At 42.5% G+C, this 19,763-nt stretch overlaps 1 protein-coding gene across 1 annotated transcript in view; it reads right to left on the bottom strand.

Moving 5' to 3' along the window:
- The window catches only part of TSPAN32 (tetraspanin 32), a 70,753-nt gene that overhangs the window by 16,357 nt on the left and 34,633 nt on the right, over positions 1-19,763 (bottom strand). Inside the window, exon 5 of the mRNA XM_082271094.1 lies at positions 3,460-3,561. Within this exon, the coding sequence (XP_082127220.1) occupies positions 3,460-3,561 (102 nt within the window). The remainder of the gene's footprint in view (positions 1-3,459; positions 3,562-19,763) is intronic.

The raw sequence follows: 19,763 nt of genomic DNA, 5'->3' as shown, positions 1-19,763 counted from the left end.
CCACCATCACAGTGCCCCTTGCAGTCTGCCCTCCCCCTGTCTCTCTAATCACATTTCCCACTTTTCCACTCTCTGCCTCCCCTGCACAGTCCTACTTTGGCATAAACAGATAGCTAATATTATTAGAAATGTGTTTAAGTTTGAGTAAGAGATTGGAGACATACTACAGGAGATGGTCAGAGACTGCGGACATGATACAGGAGATAGTCAGAGACTGCAGACATGATACAAGAGATGGTCAGAGACTACAGAGACTGGTCAGAGACTACAGGAGATGGTCAGAGACTACGGACCTGATACAGGAGATGGTCAGAGACTGAGGACATGACACAAGAGATGGTCAGAGACTGAGGACATGATACAAAAGATGGTCAGAGACTAAGGACATGATACAAGAGATGGTCAGAGACTGAGGACATGATACAAGTGATGGTCAGAGACTGAGGACATTATACAAGAGATGGTCAGAGACTGAGGACATGGTACAGGAGATGATCAGAGACTGCAGACATGATACAAGAGATAGTCAGAGACTACAGACCTGATACAGGAGATGGTCAGAGATTGAGGACATGATACAAGAGATGGTCAGAGACTGAGGACATGATACAAGAGATGGTTAGAGACTGAGGACATGATACAAGAGATGGTCAGAGACTGAGGACATGATACAAGAGATGGTCAGAGACTGAGGACATGATACAAGAGATGGTCAGAGACTGAGGACATGGTACAGGAGATGGTCAGAGACTGCAGACATTATACTAGAGATAGTCAGAGACTACGGACCTGATACAGGAGATGGTCAGAGACTGAGGACATGATACAAGAGATGGTCAGAGACTGAGGACATGATACAAGAGATGGTTAGAGACTGAGGACATGATACAAGAGATGGTCAGAGACTGAGGACATGATAGAAGATAGAAGAGCACTAGGGGGGCCAGAGAGCACAGGGGGAGCAGAGAGCACAGGAGGAACTGAAGGGCAGAGGGGAATGGGGGGGACTTAAGAGAATTAAGGGGGGTTTGGAAAGCATTGCAGGGGGGTTGGAAGGCGCAGGGGGTGGAGAGCACTGGGGGGTGGGGCGGGCAGGGAAAACAAGGAGGATGGAGAGCAAGGGGGGAGGGGGGGCTGGAGAGAACTGGGGGGAACTGGAAATCACTGAGGGGGAGCCAGGCAACACAGGGGGTGGAGAGCACTGGGGGAGCCAGAGAGCATGGGGGGGGGAAGGAAAAGCACTGTGGGGAGCTGAAGAGCATTGGGGGGGGGGGCTAAAAAGCACTAGGGGGGGCTAAGAGCACTGAGGGGGGCTAAGAGCATTGAGGGGGTTAAGAGCACTGTGGGGGGGGCTAAAAGCACTGAGGGGGGCTAAGAGCACTGGGGGGGTTTAAGAGCACTGAGGGGGGAGTTAAGAGCACTAAGGGGGGGTTAAGAGCACTGAGGGGGGGTTAGGAGCACTGAAGGGGGCGGGTTAAGGGCACGGGGGGGGGGGGCTGGAGAGCACTGGGGGCCAGCAAAAGAAGTTGTATAGGAGGGGGATGGGGCAGCTGCATATGGAGGAATTGATCTTTCCTTATTCTTCCTGCAGCCGCTGAATGCCTGCAGGAGGGAGAGGAGGAGAATCAGGCATTTGGCGGCTGCAGGAAGAATAGGGAAAGATCAATTCCTCCATATGCAGCTGCCCCATCCCCCTCCTATATAGCACACACACTCGGGTACTCACCTTCTTCCCGCCGCGGCTCCACCCCCGCCCCGCGAGCAGCATGGTCTGAAGGAGCTGCCTTCACACTGAAATGCGGGCAGGACACGCCGGCCGGGGTGTGGTGCACCCCGTGCACCCGCCCAGGACCGACCCTGATAGCTAGGTCACCTCCCTGTCCCCAGGCTAAAACTAGACAATGAAGAAACAGTAGCAAACTGAGCTCATCCCCTGCTCACTCTATACTCTTTCCCTGTCTCTGTCAAGCACATCTGCATACATCACACATGATATAGGCTCTTAGTGCAAGTTCAAACTAATGTGATGTCAGACAATGCATGTGATTCACACCGCACTGCTGTGCAAATCACATGCGATGTCTGTGTGATGCAAATTCAGCCATGCAGATTTCAAGGCTGAATTCACATCACATTCGGACCAAAGTCGCACAGGACCCTTTTTTGGTCCGCACCAGAATTGGATAGCATGGGTGGTCACACCTTTGTGATGCGATTTCTGTCCAAACTGACAGTTCGCTCTGCGATATGCAAACTAATCTGTGGGTGTCGTTAACTTTGTATTGATACTCCCAGTGGTTCGCATATGGCAGTGTGAACCACCTGCGAGTCAGGAGCGATATGGGAACCCACAGTGGATTTGCAAGGTTCCTGCATCGCACCAATGTGAACCGGCACTTAGTGTTGCCCTTCCTCTTCTAGGCCAATTACTACCAAACAAAGGATTACAAAAGGTTGATAGCAAGACAAAATCCAGTCAATTGCACTACTTGCATTTAAAATGCATTACCTCTTTGCAAATACATAAGTGCATTTTTTTATACTTGCCAGGAGTTCAGTTTTAACTTGTAAAAATGATAAAACCTTATAATTATGTATTCCATGTAACATAGCTCATAACTTGATATTACTGAAGATTCCTTGGATCGGATCCTTTCGTAGAATATATTTCAGGACTTTAAAATTAGGTGTTATTCAAAGTCCATTAGGAAATCTTCTCATGGATATATCGGAATCCAATCCATGCCAGGGGTCACATAACTAGTTAGCATGGAGTAATCTCATTCCTTATCGAAATTAATCAATCAAATGGCTCCACCAACTATGAATGGCCATGCACCACCACCCACAGAATCGAGTAAGAGCTATCAATCCATCAATCTCTTCTGTGTCTGAGCCAAGTGTGGTTTCCAATGTTGGATCAAATTAAGCCGCAGGCTCAATTTATGGTGTTGCACTTTTAGAAGATTATCCATCAGAACACAGAAAACTTGTTCCACGTGGTGTTGGGTCTACTGCGCATGTTTATGGACATTCATTTTTACAATTTGTTTGCAATTTTGTGTTAATTTGGTTGTGTTAGCATCATATTCTTTTTCCTATTTACACTTATTGAAGGTATCACTTTTCACTTTAGAGGGCAGCTTCACAGTTTGTATTATTACAAGGGTAGGCGCCTTTAATTCTATTTAAGAAAAATTTAACGTACTTGTCCTTCTCTGCTCTTGCAAAAATTGTGGGTATCAGGTATGTTCAGATGTCCCCCAGTCTTTCCACAGCACTGAAACTGAGAACATAACATAATTATTTGCCTCTGCTTGCAGTAAAAAAAAAGGAAAAAAACCTTCTTTCAAAGAAGGAAGTTACAAGAATAATGTTTATCTCCTCCCATATGAGTCCCTGGTGCCCCCTCTAATAGTAAATAGAAGGTATAATTTATAATCCTGCAAAGATACTTACTGTATCATGGGTTTGTACAAGCTGCTTCTTTGCATCTTCAGAAGACCTCCTAAGAACTTGTTCAAAGATATCATCATACACGTCTAGAAAGGAGGCCTCAACCTGGAAAGAAATTAGACAGTTATATACACTATATTATTAAAATATTGGGGTGCCTGCCTTTACATGCACATGAACTTTAATGGCATCCCAGTCTTAGTCCATAGAGTTCAATATTGAGCTGCATACAAAAAAGTGGGGTTTGTATTCTCCTAGAGGGTAAAGCCCTCCAGTGATACAAAGAAGTGGTTAGTACAAGACAAGTTAGACAGGTAGTGATTGCTTAAGTGCATGGGTTTATTGGATTATATTGATTAAAAAAGAGAGCCAGTACAAATACAGTTATAGCTCTTATGAAAACCACAGTATATAAAAATTATAGTTTTCCAACCACGAAACGTGATGTAATCCACACAAAACAGACAACAATGAACATAAAACAAAAAGTCACTATATAGCGTCCAAACGTATTGAGGTATGTGGAAACTGTAAGTCAGCACGGCATAGCCGTATATGTATAGCAAGAAAAATATCACGAGTCTATGCTGACTGCATATTGCACTTAGCCCTAGTGTGTCCTAACTTTAATGGCAGTGGGAAAATGCCATTTCCATGAAATAAAGAGGGCAATCATTGTGTGTAGCATACGCAGATAGACAGTGGGAACTATCTTAGTGAAGAGCGAGTTGATCTTACCACACCTTACTCAATGCAGGGATTGATCCAATGAAAGTGTAGTCAGCATGGGGTGTTACTGACAGTCCATCAGCTCCAGCTTATCCAGTCAGTTTTCAATGTAGTTCCGTGATATCACCATGCCCACCATATCACAGAATGTCCGAGACTCATGGACATCAATCCCAGACAGGATCCACTGCCCTCTATCAGTCCGCTGGACTTACTTCTATTTGCGGCAACGAGGAAGTAATGATGGTCCGATATATATTCCTTCGCTTAGTACAGAGTGTCAACTCGGGCTTCCACTGTCAAATTCCATGATGCACGAGTGACGTCAACGTGTTTCGCTACATGCTTGCATAGCTTCTTCAGGATAGCGTGTCCTCCTCCTTGCTCTCCATATATACGGTTCATTCCAGGGAAGGGGTCGCCCTTTGTTTTAAAGTGACATTGTCCTCAAGGCCTTTTCTTTATTTATGTGCAGACTGAACATACAGACATTCACACACAGTGTTCATTTAATCAAGTCGCTTCCATTCTTTTGTGTTTAGATTTAATTCAAGGAGTTAGGGTTCCTATTTACAATTACTATAGGGATCGTTGAAGGGAAATGGTGGCATTATGCAGGGTGGATCAATCAGGGTAATTTTAATAGAATTTCCGTTATTAATTCAAAAGGGATTGAGTGTCTATATTAGATTCCACTAGTCTATATCTGTTTTATTCCTCCAAAAACACCTGGAGATTTAGTTCCGTTTTTAGGCCAAGAGGAATTAAAGGTTTGAGCTTGTATATCCACCATTTTTCTTTTTTCAAAGAGATTTATCAAAGTTTCCCCTTCTGGGTGACACCTTGAGGGCATAGATGCCCTTGACCTTCATGCCCTCCAAGCTGCCCCAATGGACCTTTTGAAAGTGCCTAGCTAGGGGTTTCTCTGGATCTTCCTCCTTCATCTCCCTCATATGCTCACCTATCCTAATTATTATTATTATTATACAGGATTTATATAGCGCCAACAGTTTGCGCAGCGCTTTACAATGTGAGAGAAGACAATACAGTTACAATACAATTCAAAACAGGAGGAACTAGAGGGCCCTGCTCGTTAGAGCTTACAATCTAGAATGCGTAGTTGCCTCTTTGTTTTGCCAATATAGAACTTATCGCATGGGCAGGTGAGCATATAGATCCCCTTCGAGGTTGCACAATTTTAAGATCTTTTATGAAGAAGTTATTTTATTTTTCAGTGTCCATAAAAGTTGTCGTCCGGTCCACAAATGGGCACATTTAGCATTTACCACAAGGGTACATACCCTTTGTTCTGGGATATTCAGACAACCAATTGCTGTCTGGAGTTTCTGTATATTCTGAATGGGTCAAAATATCTCCCAGGTTTTGGGCTCTCTGGGCAACCATGTTGGGGGTCCTACCCACATATTTGGCTATGTTAGTATTATTTTGGAGGATGCCCCAATGCTTTTTTAGTATTTTCCGTAATTTCTTCCAATGTGTGCAAAACTGGGAAATAAGTCTGACTTGGGTTAGGGCTTCGATCTTATCTCTTTTTTCCTTGGTTTCATTTTTTTTGGAGGAGTGTGTCTCTATCACAACTAGCAGCTCTTTGTTTTGCTCTTCACAACTGCCTATGTGAGATAATCCCCGTTCGCGGAATCTTAGGTATAAGTCTTTTTTTTTCTGTCTATAGTCACATTGTTTTACACAGTTTATTTTAATGCGGAGGAATTGGCCTACTGGTATCCCATATTTAAACCATTCCGGATGGTGGCTATCAGCTTGCTGTAATGTATTTGCTGCCGTATCCTTCCGAAAGGTACATGTGACCAAGCTTTCGTGTTCAGTGGTGATCAGAAGGTCCAAAAGGTGAATACTCCTAGTATTGGAGTTTAGATATTTGATGAACGAATGTAAGATAGTTATATCGCCTTTCCATAGGACTAGTACATCATCAATGTACCTTAGTCACGTAAATACGTGGTCCAGGTACATCGGTGAGGTAAAGACATCGAATATCTCCTACATTCTGAGGTAAAGGTACGCAAATGCTGGTGCCCATGGTGCGCCGATTGATGTCCCTCTAGTCTGCTGGTAGAATCTGCTAGAGAACTGAAAGACATTTTTTTCTAAGGCAAATTCCAAAAGGTCTAATATAAATTCATTTTGTGGGCCCATATCAGGGTAGTGATGGTTCAGAAAGAATTCAGTTGCCTGTAGTCCACAGTGGTGAGGGATAGATGTATACAGACTTTCCACTGCTATACCCCCCAGCCACATGTCGCTTCCTACCTTTAAGTCCTTGATTTTAATCAAAACATCTCTGGTATCCTGTACAAATGATTCAAGTTGGGTTACCATGTCTTTTAGTAGTAGGTCCAGGTATTTAGCCATTTTTTCTAGGGGACCACCTATAGCTGAGACTTTGGGTCTACCCGGTGCTATACATATACGGCTATGCCGTGCTGACTTACATATTCCACATATCTCACTGCGTCCGGATGCCATATAGTGACTTTTTGTTTTATGTTCATTGTTGTCTGTTTTGTGTGGATTACATCACGTTTGGTGGTTGAGAAACTGTAATTTTTATATTACTATGGTTTTCATAAGAGCTATAACTTTATTTGTACTGGCTCTCTTTTTAAATCAGTGGCGCCTCCAGCTTTCATATTTAGGGGGGGCACATGGGGGGACAGGGACAAAAGTAGGGGGCAACTATTAAATGCAATTATATATATATATATATACACACACACACATATACACACTTCAAGAACAGAATGCACTCTTGTTACAAATTCACCTTTGTTTTATTTTTTCAATATACCATACACTTGAGCGTTAACTTTTCAATCTGACTAGGGACTTTCATTAAGATGCTAAAAAGTCCCTTAGATGTACTTCTGAGAAGGAAGCTGGAGAGTCCCTTTAACATGACCTATAGACAGAAATTTGCATTATGAAGGGCCAACTCTAATGAGCTAGCATGTCCTGTAAGAAGAGCTGATTTAGCTCTACTTTCAAGAAGGGTTGGCCCTTCATAATGCTAATTTATGTCTATAGATGAAATGTACGTAATAATTTAAAATCCCCTATAAAAAAAACATTATTAAACCACATAATGGTAAACATTGCAAAATGAATTGCAATACCTATTTTGCTCCCAAAGCATAGGCAATAATAATAATAACAATATAAATAACATTTAAAACCACCGAGTAGGATCAATAAATCATCAAAGAGGCCCACTCACCCGGCACTCAAAAAAATATTAAAATCACACTAAAACCTCAACACTAAAATGTGTGGTTTGGTCTGTGCCATAATCAGTACAAAGATAAAACATATATCAGCTGCTGCTATTAAACAAAGATCAAACAACAAGGTGCACCTATAATAAGAACAAAACTGAAGGATGCACTAGCAGCGCTGCTAGTGCATCCTTCAGTTTTGTTCTTATTATAGGTGCACCATAATATAAATAACATATCTTATTGCAACTATTAAAGTGTCAAAACAGAAGAAAACAAGATACCGTATATACTCGAGTATAAGCCAACCCGAATATAAGCCGAGGTCCCTAATTTTACCACAAAAAAATGGGAAAAATGATTGACTTGAGTATAAGCCTAGGGTGGGAAATGCCGCAGCTACTGGACCCAACTGGACCACCACGAGACCCAAAACAGGGGCTGCGGGCATGGTACAGGAGAATGCAGGGCTGTGGGCATGGTACAGGAAATGCTGGGCTGTGGGCATGGTACAGGAGAATGCAGTGCTGTGGGCATGGTACAGGAGAAAGCAGGGCTGTGGACATGGTACAGGAGAATGCAGGGCTGCGGGCTTGGTACAGGAGAATGCAGGGCTGTGGGCATGGTACAGGAAAATGCAGGGCTGCGGGCATGGTACAGGAGAATGCAGGGCTGTGGGCATTGTAAAGGAGAATGTAGTGATGCAGGCATGGTACAGGAGAATGCAGGGCTGCGGGCATGGTACAGGAGAATGCAGGGCTGTGGGCATAGTAATGGTACAGGAGAATGCAGGGCTGTGGGCATGGTAATGGTACAGGAGAATGCAGGGCTGTGGGCATGGTAATGGTACAGGAGAATGCAGGGCTGCGGGTGTACCATGCCCGCAGCACTGCATCTCTTGTAGTATGCCCGCAGCCCCGCATAATGGCAGGTAGCGCGGCTGTGGAGGAGTCTCACTTACCTGTTCCTGAGGCGTGTTAGATTTAAAAATGGTGACGCCTGGCGCCAACACGTCACCTCGCATACGCCGCCGCCGCTCGGGAAAGCTCGTATACGTTTGGCTATTCCCGCTAATAGCCCAACATGTACGGCCTTTCCAAAGCGGCGGCGGCGCATGCGCGGTGACATGTTGGTGCTGGGCGGCGCCATTTTTAAATCTAGTGCTCCTCAGGAGCATGTTGGCCGGCCGGGGACATTTTTTTTTTTTATGACTCGAGTATAAGCCGAGGGGGACATTTTCAGCACAAAGAAATGTGATGAAAAACTCGGCTTATACTCGAGTATATACGATAATAGCCCCAGCTTTTGTTTGTTGCTGCAGCTTGTAGTACACTTACTAAATGAAAAACAATAATTGTAATTATTTTTGTTATAGGGACACTATAGTCACCAGAACTTTGTGTTTGATGCCCATTGCATCAAACGCATAAACATGAAATAACCCTGACAACGGGCATCAAACGCAGAAACATTAAATATTCCTGACAACAGGCATCAAACGCATAAACATCAAATATTCCTGACGATGTACATCAAATGCATAAACATGAAATATTCCTGACAACGGGCATCAAACGCATAATTATGATATATTCCTGAAAATGGGCATTTAATGCATAAACGCATAAACATGAAATATTCAAGACTGATGCACATTGTCAGGAATATTTCATGTTTATGCGTTTGATTTCCATTGTCACGAATGTTTCATATTTATGCGTTTGTGGTCCACTGTCACGAATATTTCATGTTTATGTATTTGAAGCCCATTGTCACGAATATTTCATATTTATGCGTTTGATGCCCACTGTCACAAATATTTCATGTTTATTTATTTGATGCTCATTGTCAAGAAACAATGGGCATCAAACACATAAACATGAAATATTTTGAATTTGTCAGGAAGATTTCATATTTATTCGTTAGATGCCCACTGTCAGAAATATTTCCTGTTTATGCATTTAATGCCCATTGTCAGAAATATTTCATATTTATGCGTTTGATCCCCACTGTCAGGAATATTTAATGTTTATGCGTTTGACTCCCATTGTCACAAATATTTCATCTTTATGTGTCTCATGCCCATTGTCAAGAAACAATGGGCAACAAACGCATAAACATGAAATATTCCTGACAGTAGCCATCAAACGCATAATTATGAAATATTCCTAACAATGGGCATCAGATGCATAAACATGAAATATTCCTAACAATGGGCATCAAATGCATAAACATGAAATATTCGTGACAATGGGCATCAAACGCATAAACTTGAAATATTCCTGACGGGTGCCCATTGTCAAGAATATTTCATGTTTATGCATTTGATGCCCACTGTCAGGTGTACAGTGTAATGTTGGAGGGGGGGGGGGGCATGGCCCCCTCTGGCCCCCCCTAGTGATGCCACTGTTTTTAATTAATATAATCCAATAAACCCATGCACTTTAGCCATCACTACCTGTCTAACTTGTCTTATACTAACCGCTTCTTTGTATCACTAGAGGGCTTTACCCTCGAGAAGAATACAAATCACCTTTTTTTATGCATTTCTTTGGTTATTAGACAAGTACCCTATTGGTGACATGGTATGCTTATGATGTTGATTTATTCCCCCCACCTTCTTGGTTTTTTGCTTTATCAATATTGAGCTGGCCCACCCTTGGTAGCTATAACAGCTTCAACTCTTCTGGGAAGGCTGTCCACAAGGTTTAAGAGTGTGTCCATGGGAATGTGTGACCACTCTTCTAGAAGCACATTTGTGAGGTCAGGCACTGATGTTGGATTAGAAGGCCTGACTCACAGTGCAGGCCAGAAAAGTTCCTCCCCTCCAAACTCGCTCATCCATGTCTTTATAGACCTTGCTTTGTGCACTGGTCTAAATCATTTGGTGGGAGGGGGGGGGGGGGTTATGGTGTAGAGTTGTTTTTCAGGAATTGGGCTTAACCCCATAGTTCCAGTGAAGGGAACTCTTAAGGCGTCGGCATACCAAGACATTTTGGACAATTTCACGCTCCCAACTTTGTGGGAACACTTTGGGGTTTGCCCCTTCCTGTTCCAACATGACTGCACACCAGTGCACAAAGCAAGGTCCATAAAGGCATGGATGAGCAAGTTTGGGGTGGAGGAACTTGACTGGCCTGCACAGAATCCTGACCTCAACCCGACAGAACACCATTGGGATGAATTAGAGTGGATACTGCGAGACGGGTCTTCTCGTCCAATATCAGTGCCTGATCTCACAAATGTGCTTCTGGAAGAATGGTCAAACATTCCCACAAACATACTCCTAAACCTTGTGGACAGCCTTCCCAGAAGAGTTGAAGCTATTATAGCTGCAAAGGGTGGGCCAACTCAATATTGAACCCTAACAGACTGGGATGCCATTAAAGTTCATGTGCGTGTAAAGGCAGGTATTCCAATACTTTTGACAATTTAGTGTATGCCATATTATTGCAGCCAGTAGTGAGCTCTCGCAAAGTCAAAATCTGCATAAAAAGTCAAATATGTCCTGTCACCGCTTTCCCATTTACGAAATGAGTTTAACCTTGCATATAGAGGGTGCGTGTTACACTCTACAAATACATGGCAGAATTTACAGAATGTACATAAACCATAATGTACATTTTAATCAAGAATGATGCTTATAATTAATAGCTAGATCTGGCTTTTGAGTATATTATATCTGGATCTTATCCAGCATCTGTCTTGTAACATGGAGAGTGGGCTGGTCAACATATAAGACTCAGTATGTTGAGATTGTATGTCAAAATGTTTCATCTGCTTGTAAATTCTACAGATTTACATTAATAGCAATGAATGTCGCAGTATGCATATTTTCACACTTGTAGAATTTTTTTTCTAATGCAGTACAAGCTGTTGCTGTGCACAGTCCTTTAGGATTTAACTCATCCATATTGTGCAAGAATAGATACAGCCGGCAAAATACAGGACAATGAGGAGCCCTAAGCCCAGGGCTGCTGTTAGAAATCACGGGGCCCTATACAGCCTACCTGGCAGCCCCCCCCCCCCAATATATCAAGACAATATAAACCCCTACATTAACCCATTTACAAAAGCCTAACAAATATATGCAGTAGCATGGCTGGCAGACCTTGATGACTATGTGTCGCATATATGAGTTGCTGTGTTCTTTGAGAGCGTTCACTCCCTGGCCCCACAACTGTGATCAAGCTACACCAATAGTTAACGGTCAGCTCCAACAATCAGGAGCAGGTGGGATGGGCTTCTAATGTTGTCACCACTCTGCAGCCAATGACAGTGCCACATAATTGGGAGACCCTCTTACTGCTGACCCCAGGCATCGCATACCTTAAAGGTCCAGAACCTGTTGTCATAAATGGGTTAAAGAGATCATGTGAAGTCTCACCTCTCCAGTGGACGTGTCTTCTTCAACTCCTCTATAAGAGCACTGTGACTGTCAGTTTCTTTGGCAATAGACACTTCCAGGTGTGTCAAAAACCTGTGTCCCCCGCCACTTCATTGCCTGTTGTATGTTGTGCCTTTGTCTTGAATTGCCACAGTACAGAATACAGCGCATGCTTACCTGCATGCTGTCATGGATGGAGTGAGTAACTAATAATCCCTGTAGTAGTGTAAGCTAAATCATTTTTTATATAGTTTTTATATAGTATTATATAGTTTTGACTATATATACACAATTTAAATTACCTAAATACTTTAAAATGCAAGTACAGGTGCATTCCTCACTCATGTATATGTGCTTAGCCTTACTATCCTTATGGTTGGTGGTCAGTGTACATGAGCAACAGCAAATACATAAGCATTCTTAGGGTTGACCACAGTGGTTAAACACAGCATCATACCATACCAGGATCTAAGCTTTTGAAAACCATTCTCTTATTAAGTAAGTAATCATTCTGGTCCTATTTGCACTGTCAAATAAAACTGTCTACAGGTTATGGCATTGCTTAATATTCTGTGGTTAAAGTAGAACTATAAGCAAAACTTTTTCATTCATTTTGGATAGAGTAAGAGAGGGTTATAACCTGTTTTTCCTGCTGCCATCTGTATCCCATTGGAGAATTTTACCTTCCTGTCCCAAAGCCAAAACAGGAAGTGAGAGGAAATCCTTGCAAATTACCTTGCTGAACCGGCTGAATTTAGATCAATCAATGGCCAATTTTACCCTCTTATGTAAAGTACATAAGAGGGTAAAACTGGGCATAGATGGATCAAAATTCAGCTTGATCAGCAGGAACCAGACAAATTTGTATCTACCTATGGCCATTCCCATTCAAGGGGAGTTACTATAGTCATCAACTGCTCTCTCATGGGAATGTTGGAAAATGTTTCTTTGATCAGCATATGCTGCCAATCAGCTGCAGCGTTGATCAGTGTATTCCATGGAGAAGTCCCACTGTCAGAATATAATGACACAGTGGGGAGGATTCATTTATGCACTTTGAATGAGTGGATGGGGGATCTGTTTTTTTTTTTTTTTTTTGTTTGATCCGCCTACTGGCTGTTAAAAAAAAAAAAAAAAAATGAATCATCTATGGCCAGCCTAATTTACAGCTGTTACTATGGGAATTCCCGATACAGGTGATTTGGAATTATTTCATTTACAATCATATTGCACAATCTATGTATAATCTCATTTGATTCACCAAAACTACTGTATGTAGTGTGAAGGTGTACTCAAGCAATCAATTGATTTTATATCCAATCAGGCACACCCTTATATTAGACCACATTGATGAGTGCCACCTTCAGTGGAGAAAATAGACTGCAACTGCTTATGCCTATGTCTGAGATTCCAGCGTTTTCCTGCAGGTGGAAGGCACAGGTGCAAAATTCAGCCCTGCTGCCAACAGCCTGTAAAGGTCTAGAAGAGGCTGAAAGCTGCTCTGGCTGGACAGGGCTTAATACTGTTCTGATTGATACTAACATTTAGGGCTGTATGTGCTCAGGGACATATACCTATAACACAGACTCTTTGTGTTACAGGCATTCATCCCTGGGTGCATATGGCGCTATATGTTAATATCACCTGGTACAGTGCCCAGCCCTATCCAACAGCAGCAGCTTTCAGCCTGTCATAGACTTTGACAGGCTCCAGGCAATGGGCTAGACGCTGCAACTGTGCTTCCCCGACACATTAAAATGCTGGGATGTGCATGTGGCCTTTAAATGACACTGTCCACATAGACCATAGTACATGTACCCAAAAAAGTAGAGTAAATACTTATCTTTCCCACCTCCCATGCCAGTCAGTAAAATAAAATCAATGCCTGGCCAATTCTAGGAGTGTCGCTTTCTTGTGTCCCTTCCTATGCCCAGTGGTTCCTCATGCTGGCCCTGGTGTCACTACTGTGTTCTACTGTGCTATTAAAAATGTAATTTTTGTGACATAGTTGCTTTAAAAGCTTTTTCTAGAAAAATTTAGTTTAGTGATGTACATACAAAAGGGTTTCATGTCACAATGAATGGGCAGTATCATCTGAGCAGATGGGCAAATGTATTGCTCATAGAGACTTGAGTCAAGTGGCACAACTGTACTGTACACCCGAGTGATAAATGACCCCTTTGTCTGGAAGCTTCTTCTATTCTTGCTGACACCATCACAGCTGAAGTACTAATTTGTAGCCTCTCCAGCACTCTAGTAACTATGAAGTAAAATTACAGTGTCCTGGGGGAAATGCTTGGCTTTTGTAACTGTTCTTCTCAACTCCCTGAGAAATTGCTAAACATAAACAGCTGCTACTACCCCCAGTAATCTTTTAGCTATCCCATTCACTACGTAAACTCCTCATCTACAGTATCCCACAAAAGTGAGTACACCCCTTACATTTTTGTAAATATTTTATTATATCTTTTCATGTGACAGCATTGAAGAAATGGCACTTTGCTACAATGTAAAGTAGTGAGTGTACAGCTTGTATAACAGTGTAAATTTGCTGTCCCCTCAAAATAACTCAACACACAGCCATTAATGTCTAAACAGCTGGCAACAAAAGTGAGTACACCCTAAGTGAAAATGTCCAAATTGGGCCCAATTAGCCATTTTCCCTCTCCGGTGTCATGTTACAAGGTTTCAGGTGTGAATAGGGATCGTTAAATTTGTCGCTCTCACTCTCTCATACTGGTCACTGGCAGTTCAACATGGCACCTCATGGCAAAGAACTCTCTGAGTATCTGAAAAAAAGAATTGTTGCTCTACATAAAGATCGCCTAGGCTATAAGAAGATTGCCAAGACCCTGAAACTGAGCTGCAGCATAGTGGCAAAGACCATACAGCAGTTAAACAGGACAGGTTCCACTCAGAACAGGCCTCGCTATGCTTGACCAAAGAAGTTGAGTGCACGTCATATCCAGAGGTTGTCTTTGGGAAATAGACATATAAGTGCTACCAGCATTGCTGCAGAGGTTGAAGAGGTGGGCAGCCTGTCAGTGCTTAGATTATACGGGCACACTGCATCAAATTGGTCTGCATGGCTTTCTTCCCAGAAGGACGCCTCTTCTAAAGATGATGCACAAGGAAGCCCACAAACAGTTTCTTGAAGACAAGCAAACTAAGGACATGGATTACTGGAACCATGGTCTGATGAGACCAAGATAAACTTATTTGGTTCAGATGGTGTAAAGCATGTGTGGCGGCAACCAGGTGAAGAGTAGAAAGACAAGTGTGTCTTGCCTAAAGTCAAGCATGGTGGTAGGAGTGTCATGGTCTGGGGCTGCATGAGTGCTGCTGGCACTGGGGAGTTACAGTTCATCAAGGGAACCATGAATGCCAACATGTACTGTGACATACTGAAGGAGAGCATGATCCCCCCCTTCGGAGACTGGGCCACAGGGCAGTTTTCCAACATGATAACGACCCCAAACACACCTCCAAGATGACCACTGCCTTGCTAAAGAAGCTGAGGGTAAAGGTGATAGACTGGCCAAGCAGTCCATCCAGAGCTAAACCCTATTGAGCATCTGTGGGGCATCCTCAAATGGATGGTGGAGAAGTGCAAGGTCTCTAACACCTACCAGATACGTGATGTCCTCATGGAGGAGTGGAAAAGGACTCCAGTGGCAACCTGTGAAGCTTTGGTGAACTCCATGCCCAAGAGGGTTAAGGCAGTGCTGGAAAATAATGGTGGCCACACAAAATATTGACACTTTGGGCCCAATTTGGACATTTTAATTTAAGGGTGTACTCACTTTTGTTGTCAGCGGTTTAAACATTAATGACTGTGTGTGGAGATATTTTGAGGGGACAGCAAATTTACACTGACAAAAATTATGCCCAACTTCCCAAACAAAAAAAAAATTAGGGTTTACATATATTAAAGAATAGAAAATTCTTATTTGAAAATTTTTATGGTGTTACATTCCATTTTTTTTTACACCATTTTACCATAGCACATATGTGTTTGGTTATTGACAGTCAGTAATGCGAAATTATTATCCTTAACATCAAACACTGGCTGGAGATCACTGAAATCTTAATTAATAGCCAGTGTTTCATCCTAGAGTGACTGAATTATTCTCAGGGGTTGGTGGTGTGTGGTGTAATTTACACTGCTTATGCACTTACCATGTGGATGTTTATACTATAGATCAGTATCATAGCTGATACTGAATCTGAATCATCTCCGGTTTTTCAAAGACTTGTGCCTAGAAATTTATCCCTTTAGAAATGCTGCAAATTTTTAGCAATGAACAGCTCTAGCAAAAATTGCTCTATTGCTAAATGCTAAGATCAGGCCTGACCTGGAAATACACTATATTACCAAAAGTATTGGGATGCCTGCCTTTACACGCACATGAACTTTAATGGCATCTCAGTCTTAGTTCGTAGGGTTCAATATTGAGTTGGCTCACCCTTTGCAGCTATAACACCTTCCACTCTTCTGGGATGGCTGTGCACAAGGTTTAGCAGTGTGTCTATTGAAACGTTTAACTATTTTCCAGAAGCGATTTTGTGAGATCAGGCACTGATGTGGTTGAGAAGGCCTGGCTCGCAGTCTCTGCTCTAACTCATTCCAAAGGTGTTCTATTGGGTTGAGGTCAGGACAAGTTCAGGTCAGTCAAGTTCCTCCACCACAAACTCGCTCATCCATGTCTTTATAGACCTTGCTTGTGCACTGGTGCGCAGTCATGTGGGAACAGGAAGGGGCCATCCCCAAACTATTCCCACAAAATTTGATGCATGAAATTGTCCAAAATGTCTTATTGTGCTGACGCCTTAAGTCTTCCCTTTACTGGAACTAAGGGGCCAAGCCAAACCCCTTAAAAACAACCCAACACCATAATCCCCCCTCAACCAAATGTTTTGGACTTGTGCACAAAGCAAGGCACATAAAGACATGAGTCCTGACCTCAACCCGATAGAAGACCTTTGGGATGAATTAGAGCAGAGACTGCAAGCCAGGCTTTCTCGTCCACATCAGTGCCTGAACTCACAAATGCGCTTCTGGAAGAAAGGTCAAACATTTCCATAGACACACTCCTAAACCTTGTGGACAACCTTTCCAGATGAGTTGAAACTGTTATAGCTGCAAAGAGTGGGCCAACTCAATAATGAACCCTACGGACTAAGACTGGGATGCCATTAAAGTTCATGTGTGTGTAAAGGCAGGCGTCCCAATACTTTTGGTAATATAGTGTATGTTAACACAGACAGATACCAGACCACCTAGTATGTCTAAGAAAGTTTCCTAAATATTTATATACTGTAAAGCAGTGGTCTCCAAACTGCAGACCTTTGCTTGTTCTGCACCGTTCCTTCCACTGATATTGGGCACTATTCTTCCCACTGACCCCAACGATGAGGCACCATTCCTTCCACTGACACCAATGATGGGGCACTATTCTTCCCACTGACACCAATGATGGGGCACTATTCCTCCCACTGACACAAATGATGGGGCTCTATTCCTCCCACTGACACAAATGATGGGGCACTATTCCTCCCACTGACACCAATGATGGGGCACTATTCCTCACACTCAACTATTGGGCACTATTCCTTAGCCTACTGACAATACACATATGTGATTTTTTTTTTTTTTTTTTTACTCCCACTTACCACCAAGCATAACACTGGGGCATGCATTAACACTGGGGCATTTTCTACTCCCACTGGCCAGTCCACCCCCCCCCCCCCCCCCTAAAGTCTGAAGGACAGTAAAATGCCCTTTGTTCAGAAAGTTTATTGACTCTTGATACAGAATGATACATGGTGGGGAAAAAATTGTCAGAAGTGTCATTTTGTTTCACTTTGGGCCCATTCCCAGTACTGCGTTGCAGTAACGTGTGGTATATTTGAGTGGTGCAGTGATGAGTGGCACAAACACATATACAGATCACCACAATGCACAGATATGAACATTATGTGGATTGTGGTGTGCCGCATAGATCCTGTGAGGATAAGTCATCAACTGTTCAAGTCATGGATCAATGCAAAGGGTCACCTCACAGCTCAAGGAATAAAAATGTAATATGCTTATACTGGAATTGTATATTGCTTCCAGCTTTAGTAAATCTTACTGTAGCTTACCTATTAAAACAAGCAGATTCTTAAAGTGACCCTGTCACCACAAAGTCACTTGTACACAGAGATGTATAGTAACTAAGTAGAACTACTTCACTATTGTACTTAAGTACCGAAAGGCAGTATCTGTACTTTCCTAGAGTAGAATTTTTTTCTCCTACTTCCACTTTTACTTCACTACATTTTTTCAATGATTTCAATACTTCTACTTCGATATTTTTTTTTTGTGCTGCATAGTTACTCGTTACTATTATAAACATTACCACTGCCAGAACAGTAGATGGCAGGTTTCATGAAGCTCAAAACATGTGTATTATCAGCGCATACGAAAATAAAAGCTACTGTATGTATAAATAAAAGCTGAATTTGAAATAATAAAAAACAATATGATGTTCAAACTTTTGACTTCTTTCTTTAATAACTACATAACACAGTACTTGTACTTTTACTTTTAGTACTTGAGTAGCATTTTTTTTCAAAACTACTGGTACTTTTACTTTCAGTACTTGAGTAGCAACATTTTTAAAAAAACTACTTGCAATACTTAAGTACAAAAAATGTTGAATACTTTAGTACTTTTACTCAAGTCACTTTTTGATCGAGCACTTGTACTTTTACTCAAGTATGGGTTTCGAGTACTTTATACAACTCTGCTTGTACAGAAGAAACACCCTGTAAAAAAAGGAGGCAATATACTTACCTTTACAGCAGCTCGTGTGGATGAAACGCTGCAGCTTCGCTTCTCCTCCAGCTGCAGCAGATATCCACACATCCTGTTGTGTATAATACTCGCTCCCCTGCTGCATGCAGTGGTTCGTCTTGCTGGATCTCTCGTCTCTATGGGTTGAATTCTTGCAGTGGCTGAAGCGAAGTGGTGGCAAAAAGGTCAGTATGTGACCTTTCCCCATAAGATGTCTCCAAATGTTGTTGCTTTGGAGACAGCCTACAAATTCCTATTTTGTTGGTATCTAGTGCCTAATAAGATAGCTAAATATGTCCCAGGCTACCCATCTGCCTATTTTTAGGGATACCTATCTACATACACGGCGGTCTTGTCCCATTGTACACTCCTATTGGGAAGACATTTTTTTCATTCTGTCTTCGTTATTTGACAAATCCATTTCACCTGATCTATGAATAGCCCGGTTGAACTTTAAACCTGGGATCTGTCAAGGAACCAATGCTGCCTCTTCTTTTCTATTGTGACTGCTGCGAAGCAGACAATAGCCAAAGCGTGGAAGATGTCAGGACTTAGTGTGGTCGCTAAGAAAAATAGAGTCATTCAGGTTATGATACACCCAAAAAATAGAAGCAACGCTGTGCTCGGTAATTGGCCTGGAAGCAGAGGGAGAAGTAGGGGGCCGAACCTCTGACGTACCTCGCCGCGGTGAGGTCTGACGGAAATGGGGACAGGGTACCTGTCAAAAACAGGTACCTGCTCCCCTCTCCCCCCTGAAAGGTGCCATATGTGGCACCGGATAGGGCGAGGAGCCAGATGAGCGAAAGTTCTACTTTTGAGTGGAACTCCGCTTTAAGTTGCCACCAGAGAGGTATATCTTGCTTAACTGCTTATGCAAGGTAGTTGTGATTTTATTTCTTTGGACTAGAAACAGTTATTTTACCTGACTGCAGTCTGCCAACAGTGGCCCAAACATTGTCCCTATGAAGATAGATTACTGAATGCTGGCTCAATAGCTAGAAGCATACCCATAAAGTGGACCTAGTACCAGATTTATTTTTCAATGTTAACTACATGCATGCTATGTAATGTGTAAATGTAAACCTGGCCATAGATGGTA

The sequence above is a fragment of the Pelophylax lessonae genome (assembly GCF_965119305.1).
Source record: "Pelophylax lessonae genome assembly, chromosome: 10".
Lineage (NCBI taxonomy): Eukaryota > Metazoa > Chordata > Amphibia > Anura > Ranidae > Pelophylax > Pelophylax lessonae.
Note: the sequence above shows the minus strand (reverse complement) of the source record. Positions and strands in the feature narration are given on the sequence as shown.